At 45.1% G+C, this 15,584-nt stretch overlaps 1 protein-coding gene across 28 annotated transcripts in view; it reads left to right on the top strand.

Moving 5' to 3' along the window:
• Nucleotides 1-15,584, top strand: part of FBRSL1 (fibrosin like 1) — a 537,101-nt gene that overhangs the window by 460,187 nt on the left and 61,330 nt on the right. For 27 of the 28 annotated variants that reach the window (XM_061355306.1, XM_061355294.1, XM_061355309.1 and 24 more), the window contains one exon: nucleotides 14,881-14,926. In XM_061355306.1, the coding sequence (XP_061211290.1) occupies nucleotides 14,881-14,926 (46 nt within the window). Of the gene's footprint in view, nucleotides 1-3,063; nucleotides 3,441-14,880; nucleotides 14,927-15,584 lie in introns of those variants that run through there. The other variant, XM_061355321.1, reaches the window with a different exon arrangement.

The raw sequence follows: 15,584 nt of genomic DNA, 5'->3' as shown, positions 1-15,584 counted from the left end.
GTGCCTTCAGTTCAAGAAACAAGCTCCAGTGAAAGGCACTGTTAGGTGTTGTATGACTTTTGAAGGGAGGTAGGGAAAGGGCACTGGTGGCTTCAGCCCTAGACACTAAGAGGCCAAGGGGAGATGAGCCAGGACCCTGCCAGGGAGCTCAGCACTTGGCTCCTGAAGGTGCAGTTGTCTGGGGGAGGGGTAAAAGACCTGACAGCACAATTGAGTTGTTCGTCTTGGCAAATGAGCACATAGTTGGCCAGAGAGGTCAAGTACAGCTTGTTCACCTATTCCTTCTTAAAGCATCTCTTGTGCAAAGGTGGTGGTTGAGCACACACACCAGTCGTGTTCCCTCTCCTCCAACTTGGCCAGCTTGCTTCTGTCCAGAGCCAGCCTGGCCCTTTGCAGTCCCTGTGTATGTGAGTGTCCTGGGAAGTTTCCAGTAGGTGTCTGAGCATGGCAAGCATTAGCTGATGACTCAAAACCAGACCTTTAGACATCACCATGAAGGGAGAAAAGCAAAGCCAGGTCAGTGGTGCTCTGCTTAGTCACAGGTCCATCAGCAAACACAGGAGAAGGTTTCAGAACACAAACCCCTTGGCAGACATCTACCACTCACCACAGGCAAATGAAACTTAACAGGTGAAATCGTATCGGCATGTATGGAAAATAACTGTAGTAAGAGCCATGTAATTAAGCCTTATCATAACAACTGGTGTTAGATGGACGGTCCTGCTAAAGTACACCACCTTCCCAGTACAAGACATGCATCTAGAGTTCAATCTTCCATCCTTCTTGAGACTTACCAGGCTCCAAATCTGGTAACTTTTAGCAGGCAGAACCATGGTTTTTGTTGAAAATAGTTGGTTACTGTTACAGGCCAGTAACTGGAAGAAAGTTCTTTATGGCTTGTGCGTGAGGGAATGGCCTGGTTTGTGGTCAGCAGTTGGCATAGTATATGTTTGACTGCTTTAATGGGTTTTTTTGCAACCCCACCCGAGATAGTTGCTGTTGTACAAAAGAAACACACTTGGAAGAGCTGCATGGGTGTAGCTGATGGCATTTTCACCCTATTAGCTTCAGCTGGCTTGTAGAGTTCCTGTACCCAGAACATTGAGAACACATAGCTTTTTCAAATAAAACTAGCTGTTCCCTATGTCAGATCAGTTCATGTCTGTACAGATGGTTTCTCAACTGGATTAGCCAATAACATCATTGGCAGAGGCTCTGAATGATGGGGTTTGTTCATTTGAATTTGGGGGATTTTTTTGTTTTGTCTCTGATTGTATTCATAAAGGAAAAATTGCAAAGAAGAGAGCAAAAGGAAAGTCAAGAGGCATTGTACAAGAAGGAAAAGATTATAGCAGGGAGGCATAATGTATGGAAGTGAAAGACCATTCCCGTCTATTGGGGATTTTCTCAGGAATGTAAATGTACATGTCTACCAGAAGAATGGGAAAAGAAGGGCTGATACTTTGTGGGGTTCAGACAAAAGAATATAGATCCTTTTTTTCGTTCACATCAGGTGGTCCATGGAAATTAAATTGCCCTCTCAGTGCAGGGGGGAGTTCCTGTCCAGAATGGATCACAGCATGGTGGTGACTGTAAAGAGGTTTTCTATTCCACTGCCTTGCTCCACGGGACATTTATTTGAAGAGCATAATTAGGATATGCATCTGGAAAAAACCACTACCAGGCACAGATACAGTGATACACTGGAACCCAAGTGTGTTTTAGTCTAGTGTGGATGATAGAAAGGGAACTGAGACGAGCAGCATCAAAACTTACTTCCCATGAAATATCTCTCAGTTTCTTCACGTACTTTGGCTTATTCATATATAAACCTCCTTCTCTAAGGAAGTCAGGCTATTTAAATGCTGTGAAAGAAGACTGATTTAAGAGGAAACTTGAAAAAGAGAGTGAAGACCTGGCTGGTGAGGACAGGAAAGATGTCTGTGCTTTGGACAGAGGACACAGAGAAGCTTGGCAAACCCCTGGCCTGGGGTTTATAGTGTGGGTTGTCAGTGCCGCAGCTGACGTCTCCAGGAGCTGGGAGGTGGTGAAGGAAGTTTGTTGTTGGCTGAGATAGTCTTAGATTGCGGAGGGGGGTGAGATTCAGGAACTGAGAGGCTTTTAGGGTTTTTTGGAGACAGGGATGAGAAGATTGTTTGTGAAAGCAACTGGAATGGGGCATGGAAAAATCCAGGAAGGCTGTTTTACCCACGAGGTGAAACTCTCTCTCTTTGGTTTGGACTGTAGCCAGTGGCACAGAGTAACAGAAACGATGGAATTCGTGCATCTGCTGCTTGGCCGGTCCTTGCTGGAGACTGTCAGGGCAAATGGAGCTGCCTGTTCTGGAACCATTTTAGTTAGAATCGGCTCCCAGAAGACGGGTTTTAATAACTCATGTCTCACCAGCCCTCTCCTCCTTCACTCCACTCCCTAAAAGTGTGGGCTGAGAGACTGTGCAGGAATTTGGGCTCTCTCGGGTAGGCCAGCAGCAAGACGACGGGCTCTTGCTGAGGTAATCTGCTAAAGCCATTCCCATGTTGCAAAGCAGCCACAATTCAAAGCACAGTCGTGTTTGAACACTGGACTGACTTTGCTGTCTATTTTAATGCTTTAAACAGGGCTGTGCATTCAGCAGTTATTTGTATAAGCATTCTCCAGGCATTTGAAAAAGCCTTCTGTTTTCCAGAAAAGAGGAGGAAAGAGACCGGAAGGAGCTACATGGGGCAGAGTGGGGGCAAGTGGTAGGGGAGCACCCAAAAAGAGGGGTTTGGCTGAGCCTTGTGTGTGTGTGACTGTGGGCAGACACGGTGCTGCACATAGACTTGCTATGGCTCCCCCACACCTGGTATTAAATCAGAAGAAAGCCTTCCACCTTCTGTTGCTGGGAGTTATGCTCTTTAGAGCCGAGTTCGACAGTTGTTATTGCAATTTTGTGGTGCTCTTTTGATTTACAGCTGGTTTTACGACCATTGAGGCAGCCACAAATCGAGGAAATCTCATAAAACAGAGAGTAAACGTCTCCTTCACAACCCAGGCAGAGTTTTGGCATCCGTGCTTATTCCATAGAGCAGGATGTGTAAACAATATTGTGTCCCCTGAGTGGCTGATATCAGTACAGTTAAGTGGTAACAGCTTGAAAAATGCATTTCTCGTATATTAGCGGTAAAACTCGAAATGGGCCCCCAGGCTAAAGTAAATTGGTGACATTTTGCAGCAGAAAGGGAACAAAAAAAATGAGGGCAGGGACTGAAAATGCGGAGCCCCAGCTTTGAAAGCAGTGGGACTGGAGCCAGAGTTGGATTTATCTGCATTATTGCAGTATGGAAATAAATGGATCCACCACACTTGTTGGAGAGCATATCTAATTGGAGAAGACAGATTACATGTTAGCCGCAAACGGTGGACTGCCCCCTTCACCGCCTTCTTACACAGAAGATGAGGTCAGTTAATGCCATATTTAATCAAAGTATAATGATGAGAGCTTCTTTCAAGACTTGCTTGATAGCACAGGAGAAATGCCTGGTGCCTCTTCCCTGTAAAAAGTAGGTGAATGCACTGCACTGTCCTTGAATGAGTGAGGGGTAGGGAGCCAGATGCTTTGCAGATGTTTACCGTAGTCTGTCTTCCATATTTTTTCCCTTACAGCCTCCATTTGTAGGAAAACCTGTGTGCTGTCCTGGTTCCCTTTTTTAGGTATTCCTTATCCCATCTGTTGGGTCTTCAAATACTACTGCACTCTGCAGTGTGGGGGTATCCACATGCAGGAACAGAGCTATGGGGAGCAGCTAGCCCAACAGGAGCATATTTTCCCTACAACATAGAAACACAAGATGTGAGAGGGAGAAGGGCTGATGGGCAGACTTGATAATGAAGTTAAAAGAGTCGATCTGATAAACACCGGAGAGACAGCTTCTAGAATTTCACGTTTCGGGATTACCACATTGGTATTGCTTACCCAGTGAATATTTGATGTTTCCTTCATGCATAGAGTTGCTCTTATCTGATTGGGGTGATGGGTGGTATCATCACCTTGTAGCTGCTTTGTCTGATTACCCATGGGTCTGCTGGATGTGATGCATGGTGGCCAGCCCAGCTCAGGTTAATCTGGTGTCTGCTCATGGAGCGAAGCTATCAGAAGACCTGCAGCTGCCTACTGCACAGAGCCTGGCAGGGAGTTCTCTAATAAAAAAAAGCTGTCATTCCTTTCCTAGACTGATATTCAGAATCTACTTGCTCATTTCTAATTAACCTAATGGATATTATTAAAACTTGGGCATCTGCAAGAGTTCACAGACCAGTAATCGGGGTGGTTCAGGAAATAGTTTTCTCATTGGATCAAGAGAGGAGGAGAAGGCAGATGATTCATTCTTGTTTGATTTTGCTTTCTGATGCTGTCTGACAGAGCTAGCCTGAAGGTGTTCAGTAAGCCTGCCAGTCCTCCTCTGGATTTCTGCAATTTCCATGGGCAGAATGGGAATGGACATTGCCCAGCATCATGCACAAGCCCAGGGCTGCTGGTGGCAAAGCTGCAGTGAATGAGGTTTTTATCCAGAGGTTATTTGTTGGGTTGTTTACTGGTGTGATAATAGAAAGGACTGGGCAGGAGGTGATCACAGTGATTGTTTATGCGTGTCTTCATGTTGGTAATGTTCTCCTAAAAGCTCAGCCTTCTAGAGCCATGTTGCTGCATGAGAATTTCAGCTGACATATATTACACTTCAAAGGATAGATCTGTGTTTTTATTGCAAGGATTATACTTGAAAAGATACAAAAGAACGTTGACAAATGCAGACAGATGCCAGTCTGGTTTCCTTTAAAGATATATTAGTTTTTAAATCTCTTTAGTGTGAGACCCCTTGATCTGTGTAACTACCTCTCATTGTCCTGGCACAAGCACAAGGCTGGAGGGCTGCAGTGGGTACTAGCAGTGAAGTAAAGGAAGAGCAGTGCCTGAACCACAGTGCACTAGCATAGGCAAATCTCCTGAATCTCTGTGCTATTACAGTGGATGAAGTGCTCAGAGGGGGCAGGGCCAGCACTGCTCCAGAATGATTCACGCAACTGTAATACACATCTTGTAATAAGAATATCTTCTATGTGTAATTCTGGTGGAATTGGAAATTTCCCTGTAAACTTCTTAACAGGGCTGTGAATTAAGAGGAGATACTTCTGAGGTGGTGAAGCGTGCCTGAGCCACATGATCTGTGCAGTTGCAGTGGGAGCTGCTCCAGAGTGCTGATGCTCTCACCCAGGAGCATCCTTTACGCTGGCTATCAGATGCTGGTGGATCAGCAGACCCATGTAAGCGCTCTTGGTCTCTTAGGATTTGCCTCCAGTTTCATTACGAATGTTCACCCAGCATGCTGCAGCTTTGGATGAAGCCAGGGAAGCGTTTTGTGTCCAAGCAGAGTTGTTTTGTGCATGAAAAGGGAACCCACTTCAGAAGCCCCATCCTCCTCCTGGATTGCACAGCTGTGAAAGGAGTGGACCTGGGAAAGAACGGTGCTTTTGTGCAGCACAGTTATGTGTTTAACATAATAAATGTTTATTGTCCTCTGGAGCAAAGGAGCAATAGGCTAAATTATAGCCTGGGGAGGGAAAGCTAGAATCATGAGGAATAGGCTGTTAATTATCTTTTTTTTTAGCTGTCATAATGTACTGGCGTTTGCCTGCAGCTTGCCCCCTCCCACAGCTCCATTACCTCCACCACCACTATCTCTAAAATATCTGCCTCCCGTAGCACTGCGCCCTCCTCCTCTCTGGCCTCCTGCTCTTCCATTTGTAAGGCATCTCCGGCCTCCGGAGAGATTTGTGACTTCTCTCCCGGCAGCCGCTCACGGTGATAAAGGCCCTCAGACTGCCTCTCTCTGATTAATCAGCCCTCGTGCAGCCTCGATGGGGTGTTAATTTGTAAACTCAGTGGACAGGCAGCCGTGATAAGCCTCCGCAGCTGCTGTGTGTCTGCCGGGGGGATGGGCAGATAAGGCTTCAGCCCTGGGATGCAGCCAAGACGTATTTTGGAGCAGTGAATTAGAAACAACAACAACAAAAGAGCCTTCTGCAGAGGCGCTCCTTTGAGGTTGCTGCGGGTAATACAGCAAGTTTCCATAGTGGCGGACAAGAGCTGCCTCCCTAAGCTCCCTGACCACCCAGGCCAGGAAAGAGCCACGCCAGGATCCCACCCCTAACTGGAGACTTGTGTCAGAACGATGTCCATGTGTCATACGTTGTGTTCCAGGCTAGGAGGACAGTGCAGGCTTCTCTGCATCTCGTGTATCTATTGCACTTAGCCTGATCCTGTGCAGAGAATTGGACTCTGGTCTGTCAGAGGGCTGTCTGACAGAATCACAGAATCCCAAGGGTTGGAAGGGACCTCAAGAGATCATCTGGTCCAACCCCCCCTGCAAGAGCAGGGTAACCTACTGCAAAAAAGGGGTGGACACAGAGGGCATCCAGAACACCATCAGTGTCAAATCATTTTTGAGTGTCCCGAAACCTCTGCGATGTGTTCACATGAAGGTCCACTGCATCTCCACCATATGGAGATGACAGTATTTCCCCTGAGCAGCAGACTAGCCTGAGTGGTCTGAGGCCATGGAGTATTGCAGCGTCCTGGGGAGTAGCAAAGCATGGTGTTAAGCTCTGAAGCAACCAGGCGGACAGGAGCAGGCTGCAGTGGTGACAGGAGTATATCGCTTTTGCCTGTTCGGGGTGGTTATGTCAGTGTTTCTGGAGTGCTCATGCAATTTTCACTTTTTTATTGAATCAGTTGTGTTGTCATCAAAAATTGAAAGGAGGAGATATTTCACTGAATCTGTATCAGCCCTTTGGTTCGGCTCAATCCTAATGATTCTGCCATTGTTGGCCTCCCTAATTGTTCTAATATTATCTGACAACATGCAGCAGACCATGGAAGCGGTTCCTTCCCTGTCTGCCAGTGCAGGTTGTTACTCAGTGCGGTTTTGAACTGCAGCAATTCGCAGACAGACAGTGACCTTTTTATGAAATCAGATGTCTTGAGAAAGCCCTCTTGGTCTCTGAACTGTGATTTATAGCCATTTGTGTTGGAGAAGGCTGCAGGTGGGGTTTGGGTGACACGTAATTGGTTAAAAGATAAAATAAAATGAAGGTTGCCCTGCTGGTACAGTGATGGCAGGAGCTACAGGAGTGAATTGCTTGGCAGTGCACAGCCTGGCCCTCCTCCTCCCACCCTCCTCCGTCGGTTGCCAAGTCCTGTCTGGCAGGCCATTACAATGATAAATGCAGGTAGCTGGCAAAGACCAGAGCTGAGAGTTTGTTCTAGCATGCCAGGCGCTGCTTGGCATTCCCAGTTGGTGCCAGCATTTGCACTCTTACTCAGTTTGACGGAAACCAGGACATGAGGTGTGAATTTATGTCTGCATCCTTCCAGGAGAGAGTTGGGGTAATGAAATGCCAAGGCAGCCCTGGGAGCAGCAGAGTAATTTGGTAGGTACCAAACAACAGTCTGCCACCTGTCATTTGCAGTACAGTCCCTGCTCTCCCCCATCGCTCTTCCTACAATGCAGCCTTTGAATTATAAGAAGTTTTAGGTAGTTCTGCAAAGAGCACTCGCCATTCCGTTTGATTTAGTGGCAATAAAAACCCGTATCCCAGCCAAATAGATGGTCTGGCTAGATAGTTTCAAGCTGTAACAACAGTAACACAAACTACTGTAGTAGCATGTAACACAGTGGTCCCAACCTTCACTACTCATAGTCAGGTTTTCATCTACTTGTGTAGAAAAAGCTCGATCAGTAATCAGATCTGTGGTTGCCCAAGTCAATGCCTGGGTAATGGAAGAATTTTAACTGTGGAAGTCCAGGCTGACAAGCCTATCTGTTCAGGGTTGAGATCAGCTCTCGGGAAAAAGCATGGTATCTCTGATGTTTGAGATGCTTAACAGCATGTTGCACAAAGCCCTTTTATAAGTGTATCGTGGAGAATTGCTTTACACTGGCTGGGGCATCTGTCAGCTGCCCTTAGCATAGACACACTGCAGCCTCTGGTGTATGGTGAGAGGTGCAGCCTAATCCAGTGACACAGGGAGAAGACTGTCCTCTGGATGCCATTCACAGACCAGACAGCCCAGAAGCTATGCTGATGGTGATGTCCCTGAAAGCAGAAACAAACACAATCCAGTGTGAGAAAAAGAACAGGAGCATCTTCACATTCTGCTTTGCCTTTTTTTCCTGCTAACTGTGACTGGCACTTGCTTGGTGGGAGTAAGTCAGGACATGGAGCATGCAAACATGCAGTAAAGGGGAAATCAGTGCTGGTTGATACGGAAAATAGCCAGGAGTGTAAAACCAGGGTTGGTTTTGGTAGCAATTTAGGAGCTGAGGTTTGAGGGAGGAGGATACTGAGATAAGGACACAGTGCACCTTAATGTAAATTAGAACACACAGGCACAGTAACATTAAGCAAGTGTTTTGGCTGGGCTTAATAGGGGACAGCTGGAAATTTGCTTTTCAGAGTCTTTGCAAACAGCCAAGGGACCTATTGCAGCTTTATGACCAGCCTTGGTGAGACCCAGGAACTCCCCAGCTTCCTCCCTTCTCCTCCTTCACTGAGGTTTTTTTCAGTGCATGTATTTATTTATTTATTTATTGGAGCTGAGCTTGGAAGGAGAGGGAGTTTGATCTTCTCCTTTGGGAGACAGCAACTGCTCAGAGGAAGATGAATCATAAAGCCTGGCTAATGGAGAGGATAGGAAGGGGAGAACTCTGGGCTATAGCCATTCTCCAGGGGCTGAAGGGATGGTTTTTGATGAGAGGGAAGAGGAGTTAGCAAGGCCGTGCCCCAAGGCTCTGAGAGCAGACATGCTGTAGGTCAGGCCTCCCGCTGCGTTCAGAGCACTAGGTCAGCCTTCATCATGGTGAGAGGCACGTCAACAGACCACAGCAGCGTATGTTTAAGAATTACAATTGCTGCTTAATCTAAACTAATTTGATCTATCCCCAAATGGTTATAAAACAATAAGGAACATGTTCTGGATTTAGAATGGTGTTATTGTAAGCTCACCAGAAGGGAAGGTCTAAAGCAAAACCATAACATCAAACTTGAAGCAATGGGCTTGGCTCCTCATTGTCCTGCGCTGAATCAAACTGTCTACACAGCATTTCCTTTGGTGCCTTCCAGTCATCATCCAGTTTGCCTTGTTTTCCGTTTGCTGGCATGTAAAGTCAATGTAACTCAGTGGTAAATTGTGACCAGTGATCTCTGCTTCTGGGCCCTCTATGGCCTAATTTAATTCTTGGTTCCCAGACTTGTGCTAGCTTCTCAAAGGGGCTGTTGCAAAAAATAGTCCTGGTTATATAAACTGCTGAGCGAGAGAAGTGTTCTTGGAAGAAAAAGTGACACAGAGAGAGGTGCATGGTGAAAGGCCCTTTCCAGGGCTACAGCAGTACTGAATATGCGTGTGCTAAATGAATGTGAGGTGTGAACCCAAACAAGTATGTTGCTGGGTGAAAGTACAGTCTAAAAAGCTTTTTGTTTCTAGTGGACCTTCTGTAGACTGAGCTTTCATGCAAGATAAGGAGGAGCCATCCTAGAGAGAGCACTGAATCAAAATTGAACTAGAAGTATCATTTAAGGCATTGCCATTTTAATAAGCAGTTGTCTGTTTAGAGTGTTTCACTGTGACATGTTATAGTGTAGCTAAAGGCACAACTGAAGTATTAGGATTGTTGCTAGAAAGCTGGACATGACTGGCATTCATTCTTGCTCCGGGAATATTATTTCTTATTAGCTCTTACTTGACATCAACAGCCAGCATTGCATAAGTGATCTGCACCATCAGCCAGAACCAGACTTTTCAGAACAACCTGGTCTGGAATAGACAACCATTCAAGTGTCTAAATGGATTTCTGGAAATGTTCCATACCTGGAAACCTTCATCAGGTTTGTGCCCCAAGGGCAGCTGCTGAGCACTGAGCCCTCTTGAAAGCCCGGTCTATAAATTCTGGGTGAAGGCAATCACAATAAGCAGTGTGGATTTGTAGTCCAGTGTGCGTGCATCCTGTTTCCCTCTTGGTTAATCCCTTACACAGATGGGTTGTGCGCTTTCTGAGCCAGATGTGTACCAGAGTGCTGGATTTTCCAAGAAGATAGTCCATGTACTGCTTACTCCAGCTTTTTTCCAGTGGTGGTGCATGAAGTGGCTGACTTACAGGTCTAATTTGTCTTTTGAGCTTTCCTCCCAAAAATAATCCCGGTTTTGAAAAGACCATAGGTTCACTTGAAACACCCCCTCACAATGCAGGCAGTGTTACCGTGGGTTGCTTCTGTATGCTGGAATGTGTTGAATACTTTCTTGGTCTTAAGGGGGAATTTTAGTTTGTTTTTTGTATGTGCGTGTGTTTGATTTCTAGGCTTCTCTTGCACCGTTCCATACATATCGATTTCCATTTCCTATAGAAGAATCACAACCCAAACAATACCTTCCTGTTTTAGTTATTGTTCTCATATTACTGAAGGGGTCTGTTATGAATGGCATATAGAATTAAGTGGAAACTAGTAAAGCAATACTGACATGCAGTGAAATTCTCCGCTAGAGAAGCAGTCAAGTGGCGTGAGAGTGGTAGGTAAAAGCACGGGAAATGGAACAAAGGGATGAATGAAAATTCATCCAGAATTTTCAGGTAGCATTCATGCTTTATCCCGAAGGTTTCTCTAAATCTGTCTGACACTTCTAGGTAGAAAATCTCCTGGAGAAGGGTTTTCTTGTAGGCATTTTAGTGTTTGCTAAGTTCCGTAACAGTGTGAAAACAGCCACTCTTGAGACTGGCTCTTGGCTGTCCAGAAGATAGGCAGCTATCCAGAAATCACATTCAATCTGTAATTTACTGCCTCCTTTTCTTCCTGCCTGCCATACTGGACTCATATTTGGGGGGAATGCTCAGCTTTTGCCCTGTACAAAGCATATGTGCTAGATCCCTAACACCACGTGCCCTTGCTCCTTGTGAACCAGAACTGCAGCCTTATTAGCAATTTTCCAGTGTCTTGAAGTATCAGGCTTGGATCTGGCATTTGGTGCTCCAGGAGACTGCATGGAAGTCTGCAGAGCCTCTGTGGTTGGTGGTAAGGAACATTTTTATTCCCTGTTAGCCATTCTATAGGCTACAGGAAAGAAAGAAACAAAAGTAACTACTGTGAGGCCTGGCATAGTTTATAATGCTGTCCCTGCCAGATGATGTTGTTCTGTTATATATAATCATTAAATTATTAATCTGCAAGAGCTCTTACACCTTTCAGCTGCCTTGGTTTAGTGGAAACCAGGATGAATGAGTCATGGACTTCATTATACCTCAGTGTTCACCTTCAGAGGAGAGGGTGTGCTACATCCTTTGTGGTTACCACCTTGTATTTTGAGGAAAAAGCTGCCTTTGATAAGCTTTTAGTGAGGAAAATTGACTCAGTGTTTGTATGTGATCAAGGGGAGGAGGGATGAGGGACTGGAGCACCCACTGCTCCTGCTCTGCACAAAGTAGTAAAGGGTAGAAATGTGTTTTCTCTGCAGTGTATTCAGCCTGGTTTCAAACCATTGCAGAACTGGGTGGAGACATTTTGCCTTTTAGATCTGGTGTAGAAAAGAAAGAAAATCAAAATGGGACAGAGAATCGCTCACTTTGTTGAATAAACCACAAATGGTGGCCTGCAATGCTTGGTGCAGATCTTAGCGTGTCAACAGCGTGCTGGGTCTTAAAACTTTGGGTAACATGAGTCTGCCTCAGAATCTGCTGCTCTCTGAAAGCATTTGTGTGTGTTTCACTTTGGGGACAGATTTTAGATACGTTTAAAATGCAAAGGTCGTTACTGGGGGTGGGACTTTGTAAGCGGCAGCTTTATGAACACAGGCCTGCCTTGGGCTCTGTGGTGGTGCTCCATGGGGAGGGAGATGAGCAGCAACAGTACAAGGAAGGCTGGAGGTGGCTTTTGTCCAGGTTTCATGCTGGGGATGCCTCTCTGCCTTATGAAGCAACAAAAAGAAATGGGGGGGGGGGGCAGTGAAAGACTTAAGGGGTGCACAGAGCTGCTCCAGCTGCCCTCATCCCTGAGGTGGTCCTTCAGATGGAAACAGGCAGGAGGCAGTGAGAGGGAGGGGAAAGGGAAATGCCTCGTTTCATTTTGTAATCAAAAGTGTGATTTCCTGTGATGACTTGAACCTCTCACAAAACGGACTCCAAACGCCTGGGTTTGCTCACAAGGGAAGATTCCTTTTTTCTTTTTTTTTTTAATCCCTTCTTAAACATATGCAAATGATTTGCTTGAAACAGCAGAAAAATTGGGAGGAGACTTGTTTTAGCAGATGCGTTGGTTTGCTGGATTTTTGCACTCATTAGTGGACTCCCTCAGACACATAGGTTTTATTGTACGCTTCCTTTAAAGGGTGGCTGATGGAATTGAATTATGTATTCAGGCTCTTCCTCCCCCAGCTTCCCTCCTGCCTTTACAGCAGCTCGCAGAATATCCTAATAACAGGCATTCACTGTTTCAGAACGGTGCTCATGCCAAAAACTGCTCAGATCTGGAGCTAGGAATCATCAGAAGTGAGAGCAAAAGTTGCTGTGAACTCTAGGTGTGAAGGTTTGTGTCTGTAAACTGTGGCTGTGATGTTGAAAATGCTGCTCTGCAAATGTTGACTGATTGTTGAAGGCGGTGCCACGTAGTGATATCAGAAGACTGAGCAATAATCCGTGTGTTTTACTTTCTCTTAAAAGTGTGTTTTCTTGCTTGTCTTCCTTAAACATTGTTTTTATGTAGTCTGGACCTGTAACACTGAGACATTTGGCTCATGATTAAACAGTGCCAGTCTATATTGGATCTTTGGTGCTGAATTATACAGAAGGTGGTGGTTGTCATAAAGCCCTGTGGGCAGGACCCAACTTTCCAGACCAGGCGACACACAGAGCTTCTCCCAGTGGGTCCTGCTGCCAAAGAGCAGGCTCCTCTCATGGGCTGCACACCCGGTGCTTAGGATTTGTGCCTCAGCTGCCAATTTACTGCTTGGGCTTTAGTGCAAGCCATGCCAGAGTTTCATTGCCTGTAAAATGGGGGAATCTTATTTATCCACCTGCCACGTGTCCTAGTGCTTATGGAGTGCTCTGAGCCTAGGTCCTGCCTTTGTGTGGGCTGTTAGTACGGGTGAGTTCCTGGAACCTGCCAGATGCATTCTGCATCCGTGGTGACTTTGGGGTGATTATAAGTGAAAAATCTCTTAACAATGGGTTGTAAATTCAGAGTTGGCTGTCAGATGTTTTATGTACCACTGTTGTCGCTGCTGTGTGATGCTGTTACACTTTCTTTGCAAACCAGCCTAGGCAAAACCTTGTTTAATCCTGATTCTTCCTCTCTTTAATCCATGCAGTGAAGGGACTGTGCAGGTAATTTCAGGATCCTTTTGCTGAGCTGTGTAACGATCATACATGCCACAGCTACACATGCAGCTTTATCGTGGACATGATTCAGAATTTCTTTATGTGTCTCAGCCTTAACCTATTTTTCATGTTGTTTTCCCTCTTTTTTATGCATCTGTGTTTAGTAAGGCATTCAGCGCTTGCAGTGCCACTTTCCTTAGAAGTAACATTAATAAATCGCTCTTTTTTGCTCCTTACTATATCTCATGTAGATCTTGCATTTTACTATTTGTTTTTTTCCTTCTGAATCGTCATTTAAAATCTGTAACAGTGTGATGCAATTCATAGTGCTCTTTTTCATGCAGATCTCCCAAGGCACCTTAGAATAAAATCAGTAAAATAAAAAAGAAAATCAACTTCATTCAGCCATGTGTTGAATTAAGTCGTTGTTTTTAAAGCAGAGCCAGGGGAGAAAGACTTTCTCCACTTTCAGTATCTTTTGCTCTTCAGCTCTGTACTTCACCCCATTTAATTCGTGCAGCAGTGCCAAAACATTGATGGTATTTTCAGCTATCTTGTGGATGGTGGTAATGTTGATCATGCTCTTTGCTCTCAGACCAGCTTTGATTCTGGAGAGGCTACTTTTGCTGTTTTATCAGATAGTGAGGAGGAAAAGCTCATGCCAAAATACATTGACTGTTTCATATCGGGGAATGAGGGGGAGGAAGCCATTAAATTAACTCATAAAAGCTTTATTTAGGATGAATGGACTTTTTTCCCTGTCTGTCGTTATAATCTTGTCTGTAACCCAGTGACCCTGATTATCGTGAAGCTGTTTACAAGGTTCAGGTTAATTGGATTTCTTTAACTATTTCCCAGAGCTGTGAGGAGCACAAATACACTGCTGTGGAGTTGAAACAGCATGGTGCAACCCAGTTTGCAAGGAGATGGGCTTCTTCCAAGAGGAAGTCATTCTGTTTCATAATCAACTAAGTGCATAGCAGCACGTACCTATCATTTGGCATAATGTTAAATAGTACCCTCTTTCATATGGATGTGTTCAGTTGCAGCTTGTGTACCCAATACACAAATTACATTTTGCATGTTCAGCAAAAAAAAGAGCTTATTTTCAATGAGAGGGGCTTTGAAATGGTTTTTGTTGTTGTTTTTTAATTTGTTTTTCTCCTTAGCTTGATAACAGTTTCACTAGTTTTGTTTTTATAAGAGGAATCGTGGATAAAATAGCTGTGCACTGCATGGCTGCCTAAATAAACGAGACAGGAGGGTATAGTTGGGTGAGATCAGGACAGTACTTGTATCTGCTTTGCTTTCATCTTAGGATGCATGCTTATTCTTTAATGGCACAACATTGCACCCTCCAGGTGCAATGTGTAATTGCAGGTCTACAGATAACCAACTTGTTTTATGAGCTGTGTTTTTGTGAGCAAGCCTTCCTAAAGTCTCCTTTAGTATTGCTCATCCCTTTCTTCCCTTTCTTTTTCAGGCTTCTGTAGGCTCTGAGAAGCTGTTCTCCCCTGCAGCAAATAAAGGTAAGTGATCTGGAGAAATGCTTTCCTTATCTTAGAGCAAGAGATTTGAGCTGTAAATCCATATCGTGTGAAGAGCAGGACATCGGTTTCGCCAGCGCCTTTAATTGTGCCACACACGTTGTCATAAAGATCAGCTTTACAGCCTTGCGATGATTAAGTTAAAATTTAGAGCTGCATTGTCTCAGTGTGGGGTGGGACTTCTTCCCTGCCAGTGAGATTTGTAATAAATGTCTTCAAGAGAAGGACAAAGGAGAAGTCAGCCTTTACTGTAGGGGATACGCTTTTCCCTCTAATACAATCAAACCCTCATTTCTTTTAAACAAATCAATATTTTAATGTTATCTGTATTATCCTTACAAGGGCTTGCACATCCTTCTCAGAGCTGCCAGTGCACAGCGAGCATTTGTGTCTGTATGTCTCACTTCTCCACAGTGAGGTGGAAGGTGCTTGGTGTGTTGCAGGGTCTCAGCTCACAGCTCCTACTATTCCTATTAATTGAGAGTTACCTGTGACACGTGCTGGGTGTTGCTAAGAGACTGTGCCATTTCCCATTCCCCTGGGGAGGAGCAGTGACAGATCTCAAAATACACCCAGCCCTCCTTTGAGGGCTCGGTACAGCTGTAAAACAGGCTGCTCTAGTTTCATGTGTTCCCAGGGA

The sequence above is a fragment of the Neopsephotus bourkii genome, unplaced genomic scaffold, assembly GCF_033783945.1.
Source record: "Neopsephotus bourkii isolate Nb327-2 ecotype Australia unplaced genomic scaffold, CSIRO-AGI_Nbou_v1 NB_795, whole genome shotgun sequence".
In the NCBI taxonomy this organism is placed as follows: Eukaryota; Metazoa; Chordata; class Aves; order Psittaciformes; family Psittacidae; genus Neopsephotus; species Neopsephotus bourkii.
The sequence above is the reverse complement of the archived record's forward strand: the minus strand, read 5'-3'. Positions and strand labels throughout refer to the sequence as shown.